At 41.6% G+C, this 26,016-nt stretch overlaps 1 protein-coding gene across 1 annotated transcript in view; it reads right to left on the bottom strand.

Moving 5' to 3' along the window:
- Positions 1-1,939: 1,939 nt before the first annotated feature.
- Positions 1,940-26,016, bottom strand: part of Ccdc171 (coiled-coil domain containing 171) — a 324,843-nt gene continuing 300,766 nt past the window's right edge. Inside the window, exon 26 of the mRNA XM_060365796.1 lies at positions 1,940-4,206. Within this exon, the coding sequence (XP_060221779.1) occupies positions 3,988-4,206 (219 nt within the window). The 3' untranslated portion in view covers positions 1,940-3,987. The remainder of the gene's footprint in view (positions 4,207-26,016) is intronic.

Below are 26,016 nucleotides of genomic sequence, written 5' to 3'. Positions count from 1 at the left end.
CTTTCTCTGGCATGAACTCAGTGGCTGTCTCTCTGATCACCTCCTCCTGGGGGGAGTGCAGCTTTGCCAGGCCACAGACAAAGACAATGCAACCAGTCCTGATGAGACCTGATAGACTAGGGTCAGATGGAAGGGGAGGAGGACCTCCCCTATCAGTGGACTAGGAGAGGGCATGGGAGGAAGAAAAAGGAGGGAGGGTGGGATTGGGAGTTTATGAGGGAGGAGGCTCCAGCTGAGATACAATGTGAATAATCTGTAATAAATAATAAATCTTAAAAATTTACAAAAAATAAAAGAAGGCATGTCTCCTGGGGCATGACACCTAGTGACCTCTAGGCTGAACACCCACCCACATGAATATGCACCCACACTGTAACGGGAGGGAGGAAGGAGGAGTACCAATGCTCTAGGGCATCATTGTGCTTCTTCCCTGGTGTGGACAGAGAGCCGAACCTCCCAGAAAGACAGCAGGCCAAGCCACCGAGAAAACAAAAGTAACCTTTACTCCCTCGATATGGGACGGACTTAATGTTGGCAGTCGACTTGGGTGTTTGACGGGGCCCCTGAGTTTTGTGCCCCCTGCTACTAGACCTGTTTGGGTAACTGCCAGCTCATGGATCCTGTCTTCTCTTACTCTGTCTACCCATACCCTTCAACATGTATTACAACCACATCCATATAAACATGAATACACAGACGCACAGACGTGTATACTGTGCATGGGCATGCACCCTGGATCTCAAACAAAACCATACTTTTCAAAAATATTACTAACTGGGCAAGACAACTCAATTTTTTTTTTTCTTTAAAAAGCATTCGATATTTCTGGAAGGCAGGCCTGACAAAGCGGAAGTAATGAGGGCTCTAGAATTACAGTCCCAGCCATATTTATTTCCTGTTACACCTATTACAAAGTGGGAAAACACTATCATTTCAGATACTCTGTTGTTCATGAGTAAGATGTGACACAGATTTCAGCTGTTTGTTTTGATAACAGAGAGTTCTGCTATATGGCTGAAATAGCTACTGAATAAAAATCACCTCCCAACATTAGGAAACTTGTCTATAAAGCCTTTGCAGTGAAATAGGCTCAATCCACAACTGCTTGGAATGGACTCAGACCTCGCTGGCAAGTAAAGTAGCATGAAAGGGTGATGGCAGCATTAAAAATCCACCAACAGAGGACTTAGAAATAGGTTGGCTAGGTTTCTTAAGAGGTACGCATTTGGTTAAGTGGTGGTCATTCTACTGTTGGCAAGGTAATTTCCTTATGTAAACTCTCACCGGTTGACAGGTCATGCTTTTTCATTGTTTGTGTTTTGTCATTCCAAAGCACTATGTTCAAATGCTGACAAGCCCTTGTTAAGTGCATGTGGATAGCGATGGGCCAGGCAGGTACTTTCCTAGATCACAGAAAGTTGGTAAGAAAACCCACATACTGAAATGTTAAGCAAAACTCCCTTCCCTACAAAAGCATTTGAAGTCATTCTCCTGAGAAATGCCTAGTCCATAAAGAGCTGGGGAAGCTGATAGGGCAACTGTCCCTGCCATGGAGATGCAGATCTCAAATATGCAGCAATTGGTCACTGAGGTGCTCAGAGCAGTCTAGAGTTCCTCAGATCTCCATAGGACATGTCATTAAACCTCCTCCCCCTGCTGCGGCTGACTTCCGGGAGAGAAGCATTGGTATAAATAGTACTGCATGGTAGTGAATACTAATGGCCGCTCAGGAGGCCCGGCCTCCAGCTCCTACGCTACCATCCGGTTGCTTCTAAATGAGACATGCTTTGGTCTGGTTTAATAATCTGTGTTTAGTTTAGAGCTCAGAATTCTCTGTGAATAATGCATTTGGAAGATTGATACACACCGTGATACACACTTTTATTTCCCGAGTTTTTCCATTAACACCGTAAAATTAAAGTCAGCAGACTAAGGCCTGTAGGACACACTCTACAAATATGCGAGTTCCTCTTCAATTGCTAGGATCTGAAAGTAGACTCACTACAACAGCACAAACAGAGAGAACGGGGGACACGTGGGTTCCATAGGATAGCAATGTCCTCCTAGTGTGAGGACTGAAAGTGCAGTGAGAACATGTAAACTACAAGCCTATCTCAACACCCATGCAGAACACCCTGGTGGTTGCAGGAACAGCAGAAGGAAGTGTCGTCAAGTGTGAAGAAATTAGTCTACCGTCTTCATGAAAACAATAGCACATTCTATATTCTGTGTTACAAGTTGAATTTCACACAGGTAATGTTAGGCAGAGCATATTAGGATTTCCAAAAATTAAAAAAAAATAAAATTAAGAACAATTTGGTTAAAAATAGACTTTTACTCCTCATAAAAAGGTTTCTAGAGTTTTAGACAAAGCCAATTTATCCCGGCCCAGTATTTTAACAAAGAGTGACACAGTAGGATGGCAAAAGCATTGTTATCTCAGACAGCATACATCACTGGGCTAATCCAGAAGGCACGAGAAACAGGATACAGCTTTTATTTCCCAGGGCCAAAAAGCACAAAACATAATATAGGTTTCACAATATGATCTGTTGTTTTTTAATGTATCCATAATGAAAAATTCTATCATGAAAGAACTACAAAAACTACAGCTCACATTAGAAGTTAATGTCACTGGGAAGTTAAATGATGAAGACAAAACAAACGCGCATTACAAGTATTCTTTTGTTCTTCACTTACCATGATGCAAACTGCAAGGAGTTAACCTTTAAGGGTTAAAGAGTTTAATCAATGTCAATGCCTGATCTTCTGAAGGCGAGAAAGAACGGTCTGTCTAGCGATACCCAACAGAACATCACTTTGTCAAGCCACAGAGCGCCCAAAAGCTTGTCAAGTAAGATACCAGAAACCTCTTTGTGGTTAGAACTCAGCTCCTTCCTGCTTGACCTATTATTTGATATTTGACCACTTGGTTGCAAGACACTTGCTCTTTCTAGCTGAAATGTCACTGGGGCATCTTGTCAGCTCCCCGACATCTCGGCCTGACATACAATTTTACTTTTGTGTGCTACAAGGCAGAAAATGCAGGGCAATGGCCTTGTTTTAAATTCTGTCAGCATCAAAGACGGTCGTCACTCTTGGGTCTTACCAACAACAAAAACAAAAGAAGAAGTCTGTTCTGAAGGTCAAAATGGCCATTACCTTGAAGTTTTCCGGCTTATACTAAATATATCACCTGCTTCACTGGCGTGGGACCTGTCCTTATGAGGCGCCTAAGCAGACCACGGCAATCCTCCCAGCACAGCCTTTCTTCTTCCCATCAAGTGCAGACTTGATGAAAGGACAAGGTTTTCGATGGCTACGGGGACCAGATTCAGCAGTTAACTTAACTTGTTCAAATGGGCAAGCGCTATCATGTAGCCTTACGGGGAGCAACCTGACCTTCTCACACTGACCAGGAGTGACATTATTGTGCGGGCGGAGAAGCGCTCACATCATTTCTGTTTTGTACAACCTGCTTAAAGTTTGCAACTAAACGCTTGTCTTCAGTCGAGCTGACAAGAGAGGAGAGGGGCTCAGTGAACCATGGCAGGGCTGCCATGAAATGACAGGAATCATTGGCATACATTTCAAATAGCTCTCTCAATCCTATTAAAGTATTGCAGTCTTGCTTTAAAATAGACAAGTATGAAACAACTTTGATAGATAGAGACTAAAATGGCTTATTGATTTTTTTCTAAGTCCGAGGGAAATTACCCAAAATGTGTCATTCTTTAACATTTAAAAATATGTTACATAAAAATGAGCGACTGTGATAATAAATAAAAACTTAGGGAGGAAAAAGTGGGTTATTTCATTATTTAAGGAGACAGAGATCCCTGCACACATCAAGGTATCACACAATTTTTAAAAGCCCGCCCTCACTTGTATTAAACAAAATTCATCTGATAAGAAAATCCCCCTTTGAAACAATTTTAATTGCACCAAAACTCGTCCTCCTTTCTTTTTTTTTTTTATTTCACGAAGTCATAATCCAATCTGAGATGGTCTTTGGGCATTAGTAGGCAGCACTGGAGAGGAGTGAGACGACTGTAGAGAATGGGGTGCCGAATTTATGAACGTCTCCTTTAAGAAAGCGAACGTTGTGTCAAGTTCCGCTTGCAGTGGAAGAAAGTTCCCAACTGTGTCCGAAGGGAGGGCAATTCTGGGAGGGATGGAAAGGTTGGAATGGTCTCGGGACCCTGTCTGTGAAAAGAAAGAAGCACATTGAGTTTTAAACTCTTGAGCAGAATCTGGGAGCACAAACGAGGAGGCGGGTTGGCAACACTTGAGATGTGCAATGGGATGGCATTCGCCATCTGCTCGAGACAATACATAGGAAGTGATTTTCCATCTGTAACTGAGCCAGCTCATCCTAGGGGTCATAGCTGTTTCAGGATGGATGGAGGAACACCAGGACTTTGTACAGAACGTTTTCAAAAGCTTTATACCGAGAAGTCAATGAAACTAGGCATTTTCCAGCTTAGCTTCAGTTGTTTGGCCACTGGCAGAAACAAACCCTAGTAAAATTTGTTCCGTTAGTTTATAATGGACTATAGCGGGACTGGACTGCTTAGGAGATGATCTCTGGTGTCTGCTTCTAGATTACTTTCAATGAGTTAATTATCAATTTAACACAAAGAAAACTAATTGAATCCAGTGATTTCTAAAAAATAATACACTATGATAGAAAGCCTAGTAAGAACTTTGGTTATAACTTCATGAATGATGCCATTACCCCTTTATGATAAAGTTTGTTTTAATCATCTACAAATAATTTCTAAACAGAATAGATTATACTGTGAAATCAATGTCTCATATAGGTAACACTGGTAGAACACAAAATCAAACTTCAAAAATGCCATATATTCATAAAATACTTGAAAACAAAATTAACATTTGATAGAGCTTAAGTAACAAAACACCCATAAATAGAAGTTAATATTTAATGTGAATGAAGTCTTAGCCATGAAGCACATGTTATTTTAAAATATCTACACATAGAAAAAAATGATCAAATCTTTCACTGATGGTGTGCAAATGAATGTTGGATAACAAGTTCAGCTATGAGCGCCCACTAAAATTATTTCAGTTTGCAAAGTCTTTAAAAATAGCTTTATCTTGCATTCTCTTTATGTTTTGATAATAAAATAACATGAGGTATAAGGGTCTGCTTAACTGGGTCATGTTATACAAAACTATATTCATAAAATACTTGTCTGCATGTGGAGACAAGGAGGAAACCACTGCTGGCGCTAGGAACGTATTAGGAATTCTGCTCTTGTATGTGCTACCATTTTTGTAGATTTTTTTAGAGTACAACTGGAGAAAATCAATGTCTGCATCTAACACCTAGTTCAGCAATTTTCTTTGATCTCTGTTCTTTTGATTTCTTGATACTTCACTGCAAGCAGATAGCTCATGGAAATCATCTCTTTTTATGCTGGAAGTTTAAAAAAAAAAAGAAAGAAAGAAAAGAAAACTGCCTACAGTGGCCACTCAGATGTCTCCATGAAGCATGGGGTTTACTGGATCCCCAGGTACAGAAAAGAACTCTGAGCGCCATTCACTGGTCAGCAGCCCTGGTTCTAGGTCTGGTACCTCTGCTATCAGAACCATTTCCAGAGCTCATGTGGGCTGTGTGGCATGGTGGCCTCACTAGCCATCTGTCTGTCTGTCTTGCAGCTGTAGTTCCACAAGTGACCTCCTAACTTCTCTTCTGCAGACGCAGGGCTTGGGAGATTGGTGAAGGAGCCAAGGAGTGGGGCTTGCCTCTTCTCCTTGTTTTCTTTAACTTATTTGTGGCAATGGTTTTTAACATGTTTGCCCAAGGCTTCAGAATTTTGTTTTTAAGTCTTTTAGGATTTTAGGGTGTTGATAAGCTACAGCAATGTGGCTGATGTGACAACATGAAAGTGGAATTTTAATAGTGTAGAGTCATTAGATCAAGTTTTCCAGTGCTCTGTTTCGAGAATGTTTCCTTTTTCCTCTGATAGCACAACTTTGAGCTGCAGTCACCACCATACAAGCGAGGAAAACTCATCAAACTTAGGCTGCTGGCTCTAAGACCTAGAAGCTCTTGATTATTCTCCCTCCTGCTCACCCGCTCCCCAGTGGTAAGCACTGTTCTACTCTCTGCTCCTGAGAAGTCAGTTTCTTACTTTTATCCTCTCACATGTAAGGGAGAAAGGAGGCATCTGTCCCAGGCTAGGCATCTTTCACTTCTATCAGTGTGGTCCCAACTGACAGAATTTCTTCCTGTGTCCAGGCTGGGTGGTATTCCACTGTGCAGATACCCAACAGTTTGTCTATTCACTGGCTGGTGGACACTTGGGTTGACTCCAGAACCTGATGTGGAAAATGCTGCAACAAACATGGTGGGCAGACATCCCTTCGACAGACTGACTTCGAATCTCTGGGGTAAATATGCAGCAGTAGCTCTGCAGGGTCACCCAGTAATACTGCTTTCAGGGTCTTATTATTGTCCAGAATGAGTTGACAGCTTCATGCTTCAAGTTCTGGTCTAAGACTGCCATTGTCCAGGGACCTTCTTGATGTTCTACTCTACATAAGGGCAACTTCACCAAAATGACCAAGAGCCCTGCTTTTGCAGTGTTGGAGACGACACACACAGCTTCCTGAAATATGTTGTGGCTCAAGCTCCCCTCTTGTTCCTGAAGTCCACCAGCCCACACCTTATAACCCAGAAGGCCATCCTTTGGGGAAGAGCTCTGCCAAGCACTGCATTCTCTGAAGACTCGGCAGGTCTGGGCATTCCACACAAGGCTCTGGTTTGCCTTTTCTTGTCATTTTTGTGTGTCTGCTTTCCACCATGTGTGTAAAATAAGCCTTTCCTCTAATTGAGTGCTTTTGACTAAATAACCCTAAAGCACACCGTGTCAAGTATTTCTGTAGCCCTTTAAATCAGCCTCAGCTTTTGCCCATTTTCCTTTGACCTTATGTTCTTAACACATAAGGTAATCTAACACTTTGGAGAAAAAGAAAGGCGTGGAGGGAAGAAAAGAGGGAAATGGGAAGGGAGGGAGGGAAAGAAGGAAGGAAGACAGAGAAGGAAGGCAGAGAAGAAAGGGGAGTGAGAATGTAAGAAGACAGAATATGAATTTCCTTAACATGTTTTATTCCTCGAAGGCTCCTAGTGTATATGTGTGTAAATGAGCACAAATCACTGGTTCTACTACTAGAATCACTTTCTACATTGTGAGAAAACATGTTTTTTCATGAAATGGAATAAATTTGATTTTAAGTTACTTAGCTTTAAAAAAAACCAGCACAATTTCTAGTGAAAATTTGATCTGAGAATTTGATGTTTAATAACAATTAAATATTATGTATTTTTTGTTACAGATAATAACAAAAAACCTGTGGAAATGCTTTTTTTATGTAACAAAGAGGTGAGAAGAGCGAAATAACTTTGTAGCAGAGGCCAGTAAGAGTTCACATCCACTACCTGATCGTACACGTTAAGTCTGGGAGGCCTGCGGCCATTTAAACTTCTTCATAAACTGCTTACATGTTCTGGTTGTCTCACATAAATCTAAATTTGGGCAATTTCTTAAAAAGAAATTGGTTACCTGAAATAAGGGCTAGGTGCCATGTGAATCTTTATGGAAGCACTTTTATTTCCTCAATGAGCTGTAAATGATTCTCTCAGAGCTGCTAGAGTTGATCAGCTGAACACATACTCACAATACAGAAGGTAATACTAAATTTCTCCACTTAAAAGACTTGTGAAATGTAGTAATTGAACACACCCAATGGCCATTTTTTAAAGTATGATTTTCTAAGAATGTTTCCAAACAACAAAAAAATAAAGTGTTAGTCTAATAATAAAATAATCACACAATGCATTGTCTATAAATCGAAGCCAATTTGCCAGTCCAGGCTTCTGAACAGCCAGTGTGGGGCCATCTGTCTCCCGTGCGGCAATCATGATCATGATGTTTTTAGGACTTATGGCTAAAGAGCTGAGGGAAAGCATGATTTAGTCAGGCAGATCATGCTAAAAGCACATATTGTAGCAGAGGTTAGCAAACTGCAGCATCCCTGCCCAGTTCTGTTATAACTGCAGTCAGCCATTTGGGGCAGGTGAGTTAGCCGGCCAAAGCCTTAAGTTCTCTGCTATAAAATAAGGGGTGGATTCTTCAATTCTGAAATGCTATGAGTCTGTTACAATTCCATGTTTGATGGCATCCAATAAAAATATTGGTATCTAACTTCTACGTGACATTAACTTAAAAACTCAGGATTCATAGATCTAATACTTAAAGTTTAAGTATTAAACCTTAGGATCTAATACTTAAGGTTTAATATTCAAGATTTTGAGATGTAAGATAGACCATCACAGATCATTCTTTAGATATATATTCTTTTGAAAAATATTTTTGATTCTTTGAGAATTTCATACATGCATGCATTTTGATCACAGTCACTCACTCCCACCTCCCCTTAACTCCAACAGACCTGTCCCCTCCCTACCCACCCCCTCACTTGGTCTCCACTTTTTAAAATCTGACACCCATTGACTCGAATTTGTACTTCCCATACACTTCTGGGTATGGAGCCATAGAGCATGGTCAGCCTAGCAGGAGCCCATCCTTAAAGAAGACCAGCTCTCCCTCCCACGGACGCCATCGCCGTGCACAGCTCTTCAGGAGCTCTTGCCACTCCCTGATAGAATGCCGACTAGCTTGATCTTGTGCAGGTCTTGTGAAGACAAGCAGAGCTGCTGTGAGTTCTTGAGCGTACCAGTCTTCTTGCTTGTCATTTTCAGAAGACATGGTTTCCTCCTCCCTGACCTCTGACTCTTATTGACTCTTATAATCTCTCTCTCTCTCTCTCTCTCTCTCTCTCTCTCTCTCTCTCTCTCTCTGCAGTAGTACCTAAGCTGTAGGGAGAAGGTATCCCATTTGTGACTGATTCTTGTGGAGGAGTGCACAGTGTTCGAGGCTCTTAAGCATAAAGTCAAACTTCATTCACTTAAATCCTGTAGTATATGCTTTGTTGTTGCAGTCTGCATGCTAACATCTCAGAGCTCCTGTGCTGCCAGCTGTTTTACATAGAGAGCAACAAGTGCACAAGCAGTGATGAAGATGTCAAAGTGCCCGCAGGAGGGAATGACGAGACTCACTATTTCCACTTTAATTCCTAGTGTGTTCTTAGCACTAGACTCTCAATACTTAGCATAGCAAAATGTTCTTTCCTCCAGGAGTATTTGTGCTTCAAGTTCAAGCTCTCCACTTTCCAGTTCTAGCACAGGGTCACAGGCACTGCAGTGTACCCAGTCAGACTGGAAACAATCAGGAAGTTAATTTCTCCTGTGGAGTACTTGCATCTCTGAGATATAGCAGGAACATGTACATCCACCTTCAAATACACACATGTATTTACATATGTGTTATAACACCATTAAATATGTATGCCTTGTAGCTACTGATTCTAAATTCTAGTATGTAATTCCAAACTTTGCAGGGTAGTTTATGCATTCATCTCCATGTAAGTACAAACTAGCTTGAATCTTGGGTTTACTGATGAGGGAATGGGGAAAGCAAGAGGCAGGAAAGCATTGGACCAAGCTCTCTATGGTCCACAGACACCCGAAGGGCCCCCCCCCATACTAGACATTAAGAAAAGACCATCATAAAAAGGAAAAGGAAAAGATATCAGAAAACTGCCAGAAATGCCAACAACCTTGTCACATAATTTTGTTTTCAAGCAGACCCCAGCTCTCCAGTCCATCTAACTGGTTTGAATTCAGCCTTGGCTGCTGGCCTGGCATGGAAATTTGATGGATTAATTGTTCTGCATCTTTATACTTTCCCACGACCAGTCCCTTTGCTATGCAAATTGTTTTAGCTTTATGCTTCCATGTCCAGCCTCATCTACATTCCCCCTGGTACTGTACAATCCAGCTAGCACTAAGTATGGTACTCACCAGCACATACCCACCCCTGGTCTATCTGTATCTTCCCTTGTGGGTGAGTTCTCTACTTTTCAAACTCTAGCCAAGGCTTACCTCTCTGGTAAAGTCTTTCTAGAACCTCTCCCCACCCTTCCTCAACTACACTAGTGATAAAAATCTGACCAGAATTTATATCTCCTCTTGAGAGTTTATATTTATTCATATACTTTTTGTTTTCCCTATAAAATCACAAGCACACCATATATGATGACATAAATCATGACTTTGTATTTCTAGGACTTAGCCATTTAACTAAGACTAAATGAGACTCCTAACTGATGAATGACTAAGTGAGCAGCCACTGATATTATCACTTTATGGTTTGGGATTCATGTTACTATTTGGTTATTTTATGCATAGCAGATTATATCTTACACAGAAGTACCATAGTACAGAAGAAAGATATGAGCTTTGAAGCTAAAGCCTTCCCAAATTCATATTTCATTCTGTCATTTATTAAGTATGTGACCTTTGACAGATTAAATTGCCCTGTTTGAGCCTATATCTTAATCTGTGATTAGAAGAACAATCCTGAGTTGTTACGAAGAGTAAATGAAATAAGAGCCACAAAAATGTGATAATTTGTGTTTTACCTCTCTCTCTCTACTTTTAGTGATAGTAAGTTCCAAGTTTATAATTATGGTTAGCACCTACTGTTTGTAGAGCAGGCACTACGCTAGGCTCAGCTTGGTAGACACTGCATGAATTCTCCCAACTCAAAGAGAAAAAGTCCCCTTATCTTACTGAAGAAACTCGGGCTCAATGGAGCAGAACTGTGTTGCCCTGGGTTATATTGCCACAACTTGCTTGGCAGAGGTGGGAGATGTGAATCTTGATCTGGTTCAATTGCTCAGGCATTGACCACCATCTTCTCATGCCAACTAAAGCAGACCTAGCCTCAGGTTTACTTCACACCGAGAGCCATTTCATATGGCAAAGGTTCAGCAGTCTCAGTGACTAGAAGATAAAAATGCATACATTGTGCTAGAGGCAGAAATAAATGCATTTCTTTGGGGAAGCACTGTTGTGCTTGTACTCCTTGTAATCTAAATATCCACAGGACCACAGTAAATAAATAAATTATACAGCGAGTAAATAAATAAATTATACAGCGTTCACACGATGAAAGTTCCAGTCTTTTTACCAAGAGTAAATTGTTGTTCGGCTCTGAAGTAAAATTTAAAACTGAAGTTTTAAATTACCCCAGAACATTTAACTTAATTTTAAATTATTTTAAAAATGTCTTGTGCCTGACAAGATAACAGCTCCCATTATCTACTCTTAGGTGTTTAAATTTCCTGATGAGATCAGGGTTGGAAAAGGAAATGAAGAACTTTCCCAGATAGCTTTTTGTTTTTTCTTTTCCCACTTTCCTTCACATCCCACACTCCATTTCTTTCTGACTTCTCATTTCCTACATACCTAATGGGAGAGTTCTAGAAAAAGGCAGAAAAAAAAAGCACCTTAAAAGCACCTTTTCCTTGTCTTAGAAACCTGTATTTCCAAACTCAGTGAGAATTTGAAATGTAAATATATTCATCTGCTCAAATACACAAAAAGAACAAGAACTGAATAAACACAAGAATACTATGTAGGCCATCTCTGGGTGAAATGGATTTTTAAAATGTGTATGTAACACACATGCTAACCACAGGAGTGACTTTCTTAACCATATAGTACAGGATAACCATACAATTCACAGACCCAAAGCAGCTAAGTGACAAGGAGGGACCAAAGGAGGACAATTAATTCTCACTCAGAAGAGGAAATAGGATAGACAGAAGTGGATGAAGAGACAGAATAGGGTAGGAGAGAAAATGGGAAAGGGAAATGAGGATGGGAATCAGATGTAGGGAGAGAGAGGGCAGGAGAACAGAGGGCTTAGAGACAAGCTGGAGATCTATAACAGGGTAGGCTCCTGGGAGGATATGGGGGTGACTCTAGCTGAGACTCCTAGTAGCAGGGGTCATGGGGACTTAAGGGGCCACCTTCTAGCTAGACAGGACCTAGTAGAAGGAAGGGAACACCAACCCACCCACAAAATCTTTGACCCAACATTTACCCTATCAGGGATAAAGACACAACAGAGATTGAAGGAATGTCCAAGCAATGTCTGGCCCAACCTGAGACCCACCCTATGACAGAGAGCTAACTCCTGACACTATTAATGATACTTTGCTATGCTTGCAGACAGGAGCCTAGCATAGCTGTCCTCTGAGAGGCTCCACCAAGCAGTGGATGAAAACAGATACAGAGACTCACAACCAAACATTAGGCTGAGTGTGGGGAGCCTTGTGGAAGAGGAGGTAAAGATAGAAGGACAGAGGAGACAGGAGCTCCACAAGACCAACAGAGTCAACTAATCTGGACCCAGGGGGTCTTGCAGAGTCTGAAGCACCAAGCAAGAACCATGGACTGGACCTAGGCCCCTTACACATATATACTCAATGGACAGCTCAGGCTTCATGTGGGTCTCCTAGTAAGAATGTGGGACTGTCTCTGACATGGACTCTGTTTCCTGCTTTTAGATCACTTTCCCCATCAGGGCAGCCTTGCCTGGTCTCAGGGGATGAAGATATGCTCGGTCCTGATTAGACTTTATGTGCTAGGGAGGGTTGGTGGTAGGGGCTCCCCTTTTCTGGGGAGTAAGGAAGAAGGGAGAGGGGAAAGAGAGAGGGAAGGTAGGACCAGGAGTAGAGGAGGGAGGAGATGGATAGGATTGGGATGGAAAGTCAATAAATAAAATAAAATAAAATAAAATAAAATAAAAACTTCTTTAGTTTACAAAAGACTTATTCAGTTAAAAGAAAAGTCTAATTAGAAGAGAAGCTAAGAAAGTTATGAGAGCATTCAGTTATAACAGAAAGCCCCAAATGCAACGTAGAACTTCTCAGTTTCTACTGAGACTGAAGAAAGCTAAGTGGAATCCAGGCCACTTCTATCTTGGTGGTCCATAGCTTACTTTTTTTTAATTTATTTTATTTTATTTTTAATTGCACTTTATTTACTTTGTATCCCCCCTCTAGTTCCCTCCCTCCTCCCCTCTCAATCCCTCCTTTCCTCCCCCTTCTCCATGCATGCCCCTCCCCAAGTCCACTGGTAGGGGAGGGTTTCTTTTTCTTCCTTCTAATCCTTCTAGTCTATCAGGTCTCATCAGGAGTGGCTGCATTGTCTTCCTCTGTGGCTTGGTAAGGCTGCTCCCCCCTCAGGGGGAGGTGATCAAAGAGCAGGCCAATCATATTATGTCAGAAGCAGTCCCTGATCCCATTACTATGGAATCCACTTGGACACTGAACTGCCATGGGCTACATCTGTGCAGGGGTTTTAGGTTATCTCCATGCATGGTACTTGGTTGGAGTATGAGTCTCAGGAAAGACCCCTGTGTTCAGATTTTTTGGTTCTGTTGCTCTCCTTGTGGACCTCCTGTCCTCTCCAGGTCTTACTGTTTCCCACTTCTTTCATAAGATTCCCTGCATTTGGCCCAAAGTTTGGCCATACATCTCAACATCTCCTTTGATAGTCTGCAGGGCAGAGTCTTTCAGAGGCCCTCTATGGCAGGCTCCTAACTTGTTTCCTGTTTTCTTCTTCTTCTGATGTCCATCCTCTTTGTCTTTCCTAATGGGGATTGAGCATTTTGGCCAAAGACCTCCCTCTAGATTAGTTTCTTTAGCTGTACAGATTGTAGTAGGTTTATCCTATATTATATGTCTATATGAGTGAGTATGTACCGTGTGTGTCTTTCTGCTTCTGGGATAGCTCACTCAGGATGATCCTTTCCAGTTCCCACCATTTACTTGCAAATTTCATGATTTCCTTGTTTTTCATTGGTGAGTAACACAGAGAATTCTCGATAGAGGAATGTCGAATGGCAGAGAAACACTTAAAGAAATGCTCAAACGTCATTAGCCATCAGGGAAATGCAAATCAAAACGACCCTGAGATTTCACCTTACACCCATCAGAATGGCCAAGATGAAAAACTCAAGTGACAACACATGCTGGAGAGGTTGTGGAGAAAGGGGAACCCTCCTCCACTGCTGGTGGGAATGTAAACTGGTACAACCACTCTGGAAATCCACAGCTCACTTCCTAAACTGCAGGCTCCAACTCCATAACTGAATGTGAACACTATAAAAGATCTATCAACAACAGGAGATTTCCTAACACAAAATCACCAAAACTTAACTCAAAGTCAAGCATGCAGTTGGTGCACCTTCTTATTATACGTTGTTAGAACAGTTGACAATAAAGTTGCTGATCTGAGGGGCTGGAGAGATGGCTCAGCAGTTAAGAACACTGGCCATCCTTTCAGAGGACCTGGGTTCTAGTCTCAGCATCCAGATGGTAGCTAGAAACTGCCTGTAGCAAGTCCCAGAGGATCTGACGCCTTCTTCTGTGTCCCACTGGTACTGTGTGAGTGCAGTGCACCTACATACATGTAGGTGTGTACTCATACATACAAGAAATCAAATACTTTCTGAAAATAAATTTGTGAACTAAATATTTCGAAAAGAAAAGTTAACTTGAGTTTCTTTTTTTAAAAAAATCATTAAATTAATATTGGCTTTGGATTAGAAGGGAATTTCCAGAAGTTCTGAAATGGTCCTAAACGTACTTGTGCCATTTTTTAGCTATATAGTTTATGTGCAATGGCATTCTCAGTACTGACCATTATAAAATCAAAACAGCAGTCAACCCCCAACTATGTTAAGGATGCACTATGTTCTAAAACAGTTGTTTGATTCTTTAAAAATAAACAAGCATCCACCATATTAGCATGAAAATCTGTTTTAATGCACGGTAAAATCATATGTATAACCGAAGAATCGTTTTTAGAAGAAATTTCTCTATGTGTTATAGCAGCAAATGACTGCTTTGAATATTTAGTTTATATGCCTATTTACCCAGGGTTGATAAGAGCTTCTTGGGTAAAGAATGGTCATGAATGAGAAAGTTTAAGAAGCCCTGCTCCCCACTGTACTGCATGTGTCAGGCTCATGATAAAAAAAAGTATTGGGAGAACTGTCTACCGTGTCTGCATTCTGGAAAGAGGAAAAGAAAGAACCAAAGAGCAGCTGATTGTATCTGAAGATAGCTCTAAATACTGACTACAGTGTGTGTGTGTGTGTGTGTGTGTGTGTGTGTGTGTGTGTACATACATGTACAACCGCAGGAAGGCCAGAGGGCAACCTCAGGTGTCACTCTTTGGATGCCACCTGTATTGTTTGTTTGAGACGGGGTCCGGTCTGTTAGTGGTATGGAGCTCACCCAGTAGGCTAGTCGAGCTGGCCAGTGGGACTTGGGGATCCACTTGTACCTGTCTTCCTGGTGCTGGGGTTTTACATACACAACACCATGCCCATTTTTTACATAGGCTCTGGGATCAAATTCAGGTTATCATGTTTGAAGGGCAAGCACTTTGCCAGCATGGGAACCAGGTCCCCAACTCCTTTAAACAACATGTCTAGTTACATCTCATTGGCTTGAGCTTAGGTCATGTGGCTAACTTTGGGGTTTATGGGGGAGGGGGAGTGTCTAGGCAATGTAGTTTATTTTCCCTTGAGCTTTATGGGTAATATTAAGAAGCTCTGTTACTAAGAAAGAAAAACACAGATGAGGAAGGCATGGCAGCCTTTGACCCAAGTGCAAATGTCCTATTTGGTTGGAGTCGGAGGGTACAGTAGCTAGTGAACATACAGAAACATATGAACATAATGCATTTCACTGTGGTTTGAGAGATAAACCACAAAGATGCTAAGTAGAAATGGCTTTTACCCAGCAGATGGAAACCACCATGAGCAGTAGTGGGCAATTCTGCTATGGAGAACGAGGAAAAGGAAGCTCATTTCTTGTGTGTATGAAGCTAGTGAAAACCTTCTGAAGCACACACTTCTAAATGTATTTACCTTGCATATTTGCCAACTTTTCCACCAGACATTTCTTTTTTTTTTATTAGTTACATTTTATTAACTCTGTATCCCAGCTGTATCCCGCTCCCTCATTCCCTCCCAACCCCATCCTCCCTCCCTCATGTCCTCCCTGCCCCTTTCCAAGTCTACTGATTGGGGAGGACCTCCTCCCCTTTCATCTGATCCTGTTTTATCAGGTATCTTCAGAACTGGCTACAGAGTCCTTCTCTGACTACAAACTGTTCCTCCCTTGGGGGGTGGGGAGGTCAAAGAGCCTGCCATTGAGTCCCTGTCAAAAATAGTCCCTGTTCCCCTCACTATGGGAAACCAGTTGGTTACTGAGCTACCATGGGCTTCATCTGTGCAGAGGTTCTAGGTTATATCCATACATGGTCCTTGGTTGAGTGTCAGTCTCAGAAAAGACCCCTGTGCCCAGATATATTTGGTCCTTGTAGAGCTCCTATCCTTTCCACGTCATACAAACTCCCCTTTCTTTCATATGTTTCCCTGCACTCTGCAGAAAGTTTGGTTATGAATCTTAGTATCTGCTTTGATACACTGTGAGGGAGAGTCTCTCAAGGGCCCTCTGTGGTAGGCTCCTGTCCTGCTACTTGTTTTCTCCTATGTCCAATGCACCTCCCATTTGTCTTTCTAAGTGAGGATTGATCATCTTACCCCGGGTCCTCTTTCTTGTTTAGCTTCTTTAGGTGTATAGAGTACATTATGTTTATCATATCTTATAGGACTATATGAGTGTATATATGCCATGTGTGTCTTTCTCCTGGGATAGCTCACTCAGAATGATCTTTTCTAGATCCCACCATTTGCCTGCAAATTTCATGATTTCCTTATTTTTGATTGCTGAGTAGTATTCCATTGTGTAAAAATACCACAATTTCTGTATCCATTCCTCCATTGATGGACATCTGGGTTGTTTCCAGGTTCTGGCTATTACAAATAAAGCTGCTACAAACATGGTTGAGCAAATGTCCTTGTTGTATTCTTGAGCAAATTTTGGGAATATGTCTAGGAGTGGTATACCTAGGTCTTGAGAAAACACTATTCCTAATTGTCTGAGAAAGCACCAGATTGACTTCCAAAGTGGTTGTACCAGTTTACATTCCCACCAACAATGGAGGAGGGTTCTCCTTTCTCTATAACCTCTCCAGCATGTGTTGTCATTTGAGTTTTTTTTTTATTTTAACCATTTTGATGGGTGTAAGGTGAAACCTCAGGGTCGTTTTGATTTGCATCTCCCTGATGGCTAAGGATGTTGAGCATCTCTTTAAGTGTCTCTTTGCCATTCTATATTCCTCTACAGAGAATTCTCTGTTTAGCTCTGTACCCCATTTTTTAATTGGATTACTTGATTTATTGCTTTTTAGTTTCTTTAGTTCTTTTATATATGCTAGATATCAGCCCTTTGTCAGATGTAGGGTTGGTGAAGATCCTTTCCCGGTCTGTAGGCTGTCATTTTGTTCTGACGACAGCATCTTTTAAAGACATTTCTTTTATGGGCACCTCAGATGAATCACCAAAAAAAGCAAGCCAAGGATCATGGCATATACCTATAATGACAATACTTGGTAGGCTGAGACAGAAGGCTTGCAAGTTTGATATCAGGCTGGACTATGTAGAAAGATCATGTCTCAAAATCAATTAATCACTGATCAATTCATGTAAAACTTCCAAAAAGAGAAAATTAAAGTCTCCATTAATAGATGTCCATTTAATTGATATATGACACATTCAAATAATATAATATCCATGGAGATAACCTAGAACCCTTGCTCAGATGTAGCCCATGGTAGCTCAGTATCCAAGTGGGTTCCCTAGTAAGGAGAAGAGGGACTGTCTCTGACATGAACTCAGTGGTGGGCTCTTTGACCTCCCCTCCCCCTCTGTCAAGGGTGGAGCAGCCTTGCTAGGCCACAGAGGAGTCACTGCAGCCAGTCCTAATGAGACCTGATAAGCTAGGGTCAGATGGAAGGGGAGGAGGACCTCCCCTATCAGTGGACTTGGAGAGGGGTATGGGAGGAGATGAGGGAGGAAGGCTAGAATTGTGAGGGAATGAGGGAGGGGGCTACAGCTGGGATACAAAGTGAATAAACTATAATTAATATAAAAAATAAAAATTAAAAGAAAAAATATATTTTTAAATCTTAGGTAAATATTTAAATGCTAACATAGATATATCTTCATGTGAATAAAAGCTCAAACAAGATTTTGTATGTAAACAGACATACCTACACACTCAGTGAAGGTGCTAGACTTCAATGGAGTGGGTGTCATCATGAGGTGACCGTGCATTTTAATACATGTGCCAAGTGCAGCTCAAGAGCACAGCACACTAGGGCAGCTGTTTACCCCTGCCAATACCTGGCTGACTGAAAGGTACAGCTCATCTCTGCCACGCAACATCTCAGGACATGCCACTATCCAGGAGACCAAAATCCAAAGTACAATTTCTACTCATCAACGTTGGCTAGGCAAGACAGTGAGAGAAAGGCTTTAAGTGCTAGTGTGGTAACTCAGGATTGTGTGGTGCGGGTGTGTGTGTGTGTGTGTGTGTGTGTGTGTGTATGAGACTGTGTACATGTGCAGATATATGGATGTACATGTATGTATGCACATGATATATAGTAAAATGCATATGTATTTTCATTTTAAAAACAAACATGAAGATACCCATGCATCCATAGGTTTATATAAATGAATCATAAAAAATTAACTTTAGAATGTGGGCCATAAAAAAAACAGTAAATGTTTAAATTTCCCCACAAATTTTACCTGTAAAATTATTTGGCTCATTACCTGAGTCTACAAAGCAGAAATGTAGGCGATTAACAAAAGGATTAGAGAAAATAATAAAGCCCTACTAGCAGTTAAGAATGGGAAACAAATGAGATATTTAATGCCAATTGAAAAAGTGAACTTTAAACATTCTGGTTCTAAGTGTTAGGGGGAGCTTTGTGAAAAGGCATTCATAAACTTCCAGTTACACTAACGGAGGCACGGTGGGCCAATGTCCTGAATGACTAATGACGTGTACTGGAATTCCATTTATGATTAGCTCCCTTCTATTAATGGCAGACAGAATCTAGAAATAATCAACATTTAACCACAGAGGAACAGGCCAGTGAGCTCCCCTCACCGGGAGGACTCTTCACTGCTATGAAACTAACAACTTTACACCTTTGGGTTGTATGGGCAAATGCTTATGCCGGAACAAGGGTCAGTGACCTTTTCTACAATGGACCCAATAACATTTCATACACTGTACAGCATACATTTTCTACTCTACCTATTAAATGTTTGTTCTACTGCAAGAACCACTCATAGAAACTATGTAAACTAATTACCATAATTATGTCCCAACAAAATCTTGTTTGTGGACACTGAAGTCTGAATTTCAATCACTTTAAAGTATCGCAAAAAATTCCTTCGGCTTTTTCCTGCAAATTAAAATATTAGAACCATTCTTAGATTGTGGTGGTTTGAATGAAAATGGTCCCCAAAAGCCCACAGGGAGTGGCACTATTAGGAGGCGTGACCTTGTTGGAGGAGGGGTGGCCTTGTTGGAAGAAGTGTATCACAGGGGCCAGGCTTTGAGGTTTCAGAAGCTCAAGCCAGGCCCAGTGGCTCACTTGCTCTTCCTGCTGCCTGACAACCCTGCTGTCCAACTCCCAATTATCTTTCCATCACCATGTCTGCCTGCAGGCTGCCATCCTTCCTACCATGACAATAATGGACTAAACCTCTGAAAGGTAAACCACCCCTTTTTTCCTTCATAAGAACTGTCATGGCCATGGTGTCTCATGACAGTAATAAAACCCTAACTAAGACAAAGATTATGGATCACACAGAAACAGGTGGCAGCTGGAGTTGGTCCACAAGTTGCATTCTACTGTAGATGACATAAGTGAAGAAATTACTTACAGAGTTACATATGGAATTGGTTTGAGGTTCGGAAGTTTTGGGATGGTTTTCTGTCCTCCTGTAGTTCCAAATTATGTACAATCAACATAAATTACTTTTGTACCTACAAATCTTTCCTTAGACACCTAATATTATATATGCTGAAGCTGCATATTACATATCGAATAGTTATAACTGAAATGTGTGGGCAGAGGGAAAATGCAATTGTTAGTTACAGGTCTCAGAGGCCACTCCTTTTACAGACGCTGAAAAGTTGCTTTGTTTTGCGTTTTTAACCAAAGAACACCCATAACCGGTTCAGTCATCACTGGGAATATTCCAATGCAAGCGCTAGTCTCTTACCTCTCCCCTGCTCAGGGCAACTCCACATACAGGGTGGCTACTCAACAACTCCTAGGTGTTCACTTGGTTCCAGATAGCACTTCCCTCCACAAATTATAGCCTCTGTGGTCAAAATGCACATACGCTGTGCCTTCTCTGGGAACCATCAGGCAAAGTTTTCTGACCACCTTTTCATTACTGAAGAATTTCCTCTTAAAGTTACAAGCCTTTTTTAAAGTCAAAATTTGGTAATAATCCGAGAGCTTTAAGTGTGGGCCTTTACTAGCACAGGGAGCAGAGTCACCCAGAACTACTTTCCTAAACCTTCCTACCTCTAGAAGTCTCAGTCAGCCATGCATGGCTACAAGATTTGCAATAAGCTCTTCTATAGTCTGAAACCCTGATTTTCTTCCCTTTCAACTGTTTTAGGCTATATGCCTCCATTTACTCATATCTAAGACCCCAACGTTCCTTGTGGATGCTGTACACAGTGCTGACCTTTCTGGTGATGACCTTCAGCGGAAGTTCTGTGATCTCCGGGGTTGTGGACCCTCTGACTGAGTGCAGCGGGGCCTTTCTGGAAGGACAGTCTGACTTTAAGTAAGATAATGTGGTCTGTCTATGAGTCAGGAAAGTACACTCCATATGAGCAACACTCAAGCCATCTGGGGCCATATCTGTGGAACGACTTCAGATCACAGCAGTGGAGAGCATATTCCACAACTAATCAGTTGGCTAATGATGGTAGTTCCTTTGTGCGGTATGCAGGAATGCTATTTCTGATAAAGTCAGGCCACTTGCAAGATCAAATGATATTCATCTCTTAGAAGAACATCCTGTACAAACTCTGAGTATAATCACCACCAATTTTCAAACTAATATTCATATAACAGCACTTCAACATTGCCAACCCCTTGTAATAAATCCCCCATGTAATAAATGAACTCGCTTACACAATGCACAAAATATATCAAAGCCCATAGATGCTGGATGTGTTAAGTTAGCTTTATTCTTATTAATTCTTCCTTAGAACCTTATTCATTGACAAATAATAACTTTCTGCATTATGGGGTAAAATGTAATGATTTTTGAACACTGTGGAATGAATGTCAGGCTAGTTAACATTTGCAATATTTCTCGTTCTTATTTTCCCTGTGATTTAAGATCCATTTTTAGCAATTTTGAAATAGAAATTTGTATTGACTATAGCTACTTGGCTATGCTGTAGAAGAGAAGAACGTATTTCTTGCATCTAACTGCAACTCTCTATCTCTTGTCCAGAATTTTCTCTTTCTCCACCATACTCCAGCCTACCCATTCTAGTCTGTACTTCCATTAGTCAAATTATAGATGCCACATCTAAATTAAAATCACCTGTCTCCTGACTGTCTGTGTCTGCCTTATTTCACTCGGTACAATGTCCTTTAGACTCATCTAGGGTATTAAAATGGCAGAAAATCATTTTAAACACTAAATTATGTAGGATTGGGTACATGTAGCAAAATTTTTAGTCCATTCATTGGTTCTGGGTAGGTAGGTGGTTCCCGAATCATCACTGTTGTGAACAAAACAGCAATAAACTTGAGGATGCAGGCATCTGTGCTGACATGCTGATTCAAACCTTTGGGGTGAATACTATGAAGTGGGATTGCTAGATCACACAATGCTATTTTGGCTGTTGTTTGTTTGCTTGTTTTTAACCTTCATACTGTTTTCCAAAACATATGCACTGGCTGACATTCTCACTAGCAGGCCATCAGGGTCCCATATTCCCCAGAGCCTTGCCAACATTTTCTGTGTTCTTCTTTTGATAATATCCACTCTTACAAGTATAAGGTGAAATATAGGGGGATCATTTCGCATTTTCCTGATAAGTAGTGAGGTGAGCACCTTACATAGAGATAGATAGATAGATAGATAGATAGATAGATAGATAGATAGATAGACAGATAGATAGTATGTGTGTCCTTTTTGAGCATTCTGCTGTTTTATTTGGAATTTCATAGATAAATAAATTTTAAGCATATCTCCAACTCCCACCTCACCTCCCCAGTTTTTCCCAGACCACCTGCAACATGTTTGCCTCTCAACTTCGTGCTTTTTCTTTCTTTCATTTTAGCCTACTGAGTCCAATTAGTTGTCCAAATGGACACTGGTGTGGAGAATGGATAACCTTCAGTGCCACATCCCTGCCGAGAAATTACCCTCCCTGTAGCCTATATATACTCCATTAAGAAACTACTGTCCTGGTCATTTGCCCAGTTTTAAATAGAGTTTTTTTTAAAGTTTTATTAATTATACTTTATTCACTTTGTATCCCCCATACACCCCTCCCTCCTCCCCTCCCAATCCCACCTTTCCTCCCTCTTCTCCATGCATGCCACTGATAGAGGAGGTCTTCCTCTCCTTCCTTCTGATCCTAATCTATCAGGTCTCATCAGGAGTGGCTGCATTGTCTTCCTTTGTGGCCTGGTAAGGCTGCTCCTCCATCAGGGTGAGGTGATCAAAGAGCAGGCCAATCAGCTCATGTCAGAGGCAGTCCCTGTTCCCATTACTATGGAACCCACTTGGACATTGTAGCAACTTTATTTGTAATAGCCAGAAGCTGGAAACAACCCAGATGCCCCTCAACTGAAGAATGGATACAGAAATTGTGGTACATCTAGACAATAGAATATTACTCAGCAATCAAAAACAAGGAAATCATGAAATTTGCAGGCAAATAGTGGGAACTAGAAAAGATCATCCTGAGTGAGCTATCCCAGAAGCAGAAAGACACACACGGTATATACTCACTCATGTAGACATGTAATATAGGATAAACCTATTAAAATCTGTACACCTAAAGAAACTAATCAAGAGGGAGGACTCTGGCTAAAATGCTCACTCCCCATCCTGAAAGGATGGACATCAGAAGAAGAAAACAGGAAACAAGTTAGGAGCCTGCCACAGAGGGCCTCTGAAAGGCTCTGCCCTGCAGACTATCAAAGCAGATGTTGAGACTTATGGCCAACTGTTGGGGAGAGTGCATGGAATCTTATGAAAGAAGTGGGAAATAGTAAGATCTGGAGAGGACAGGAGGTCCACAAGGAGAGCAACAGAACCAAAAAATCAGAGCACAGGGGTCTTTCCTGAGACTCATACTCCAACCAAGTACCATGCATGGAGATAACCTAGGACCCCAGCATAGATGTAGCCCAGTTGTTTTAAGATTTTTTTTTAGAACTAGCAGTGGTGGTGTCCGAGGTCTGAGTAGGTTCAGGAGACCATTGCCCCCAGGGGCGAGACGTGCTCCATGCCAATTGACTAACTCCATGTTTTCCTCCAATTTTGAAAGTCATTTAAGGTTCTTAAATTATTTTTTCCCTTTTTTCTTAAATTTTTCATCAATTACACTTTATTCATTCTGCATCCCCCCATAAGCCCCTCCCTCCTCTCCTCCCAATCCCACCCTCCCTTCTCCCTCTGCTTGCATGCCACTCCCCAAGTCCACTAATAGGGGAGGTTCTCCTCTCCTTTCTGATCTTACTCAGACCTCGGACACCACCACTGCTAGTTCTAGAACTGACGCAGGATGTTCCAACGAGGGGTTAAGGCTTCTCATAATATTTCCTATAAGCCCACACCTGTTTGTCTATATCCCCCATTTTTATTCATTATTAGCCAGATAGAGCCAAGTAATTGTGGTAATGATACTTGCTTTTTTGCCCAATGCTGGAATGCTAGTAAATTTAGGTATGCCCTGGTTACTCGCATGCCTCACTGGGTGCCTGTGCCCATTGATGCCCCTCACGCTATGACTCTCTTCAGACAGAAAAGGGATCTTGGAACTACAGCCACCATTGTTACTACCATCTCATTGACGGCTGTTGGAGCTACCACCAGGGCATTAGCCATGAGTCATACTGGGCAGACTGCTCAGACCCTGAATAATCATTTAGCCAATGTAGCTCATGCCTTAGTTGTACATAAAGGAATTAATGCTCAACTAAAAGGAAGCTTGATGGTGTTCAATCAGAGGATTGACCTCTTGCAGGAGCAAATTGATACCCTATGGCAAATCGCTCAACCTGGCTGTCAATGAAAGTATGCTGGACTTGGTGTCACTAGCATACAACATGAGAATTTTTCCTGTGCTGCAAATCTGTCTAAACAATTGTCGAGCTATATTTTAGGTAATTGGACTGGAGAATTCGATACTACGATGGAGCAGCTGAGAGTGGCCATTGTCACAGTAAATTCTACCAGAGTGGACGCAGGACTAGCCACAGGATTATCAACATGGATTGCTGCAGCCATGAATCATCTGAAGGAATGGGCGGGCATGGGAGTGTTAGCAGGCCTTCTGGTGTTGGTCTCCTTGGTTTGCCTGTGGTATATATGCAAGATTAGAGTCTCACAACAGTGTGATGCAGCCATGATCATTCAGGCCTTTACAGCCATTGAAGCAGGACATTTTCCCCAAGCATGGTTGGATACCATAAAAAGCTAAAATGATACGCTCAGGATGCGAGGCTAAGCACTGCACTCAGGGTCAGCCGCTTTGGACCCAGAGAAGAGCATGTCTGATTGCATGCGGGTTGATGCCCCAGGTCCCGCCTCTGAGAAAAAGGTATCGGACGGGTCTGATGCTCTTTGGGTGGATGACACCTAAATGAACATCAGTACAAAGTCCCAATTTATTTCTAATATCAGAGATCAGACCTCTACTCTTGCCTGATGCGTCTAAAACAAAAAGGGGGAACTGTAGAGAGCTGCGGAATGCTATGCCTTAAAGATGGAGCTGGTTTCCGCCTTCCACCTTCCCGATGGTGAGTGCTCTCTGTCACAAACAACTCCACATTTGGCTAAGGCCGAGGATCTGGCTTGCTTCCATGTATGTGGACCTATCTGCATTGCCCCCATGGCACGCCTGGGTTGGCTACCCAGAGGCTATTTAAGCTGTGGGCTGGCTTTCCCCGGGGTCCGAGGATTGTTCAATGTTCCTGAATAAACTGCATTGAAAAATAAATAAATAAATAAATAAATAAATAAATAAATAAATAAATAAAATAAAACATAAAAAAAGATTTTTTTTAATTTTTTATTTAACTTTTATTAATTATACTTTATTCCTTTTGTATCCCCATTTTTTAAAAAAATATGTGTGCATGCAAGCATGTGTTCGTGTGTGTGTGTTTGTGTGTGTGTGTGTGTGTGAGAGAGAGAGAGAGAGAGAGAGAGAGATTATGTGTGCCCACATAAACACAGGTGCTAAAGGAAGCCTAAGGTGTTGCTTCCCCTGGAGCTGGAGTTATGGGCAGCTGTGAGCTCCTTGAAGTGGGTACTGGGAACTGAGCTCAGGTCCTCTACAAGAAAAGCAAGCCCTGGTGCCCATGAGCAGTCTCTCCAGCCATCGGGGTTCTTTTCTGTTCAGTTGTTTGACTTCCAGTATGTTTTTTATATGAGTCCCTCCTTTGATGTATGATTTAGTTGCAATCTGTGTTTTTCTCTGTGTTTTGTTAAATGTTTTCTTTGCTGTGAAGAAGGTGCCCAGTGCTTACCATATGTCAGATAGTATTTTCAACTATGAAGATGCAGCAGTGAGCTACACATACACACACACACACACACACACACACACACACACAATCCTATTTCAGAATTAGTTACTAGTCCTTAAGTCATCTATATCCTGTACCGGTTCTGCTTGAACTATAATTTGCAAAAATAACTATGTCACTACACAGCTGCTCTTTTATTAGTGCAAGCTTTAAAACACAGTGGGGCTTGGAGGTTTGCAGCATTGCACACTGTTGTGAGGATTCAGAGAAGGTTCCAGAATGAGTGCGACTGCCCTGTTCCCAGACCTGCTTACACAAGACCTCTA

This window comes from Meriones unguiculatus, chromosome 12 (genome assembly GCF_030254825.1).
Source record: "Meriones unguiculatus strain TT.TT164.6M chromosome 12, Bangor_MerUng_6.1, whole genome shotgun sequence".
NCBI lineage: Eukaryota > Metazoa > Chordata > Mammalia > Rodentia > Muridae > Meriones > Meriones unguiculatus.
This window is presented reverse-complemented; position numbering and strand designations above follow the sequence as displayed.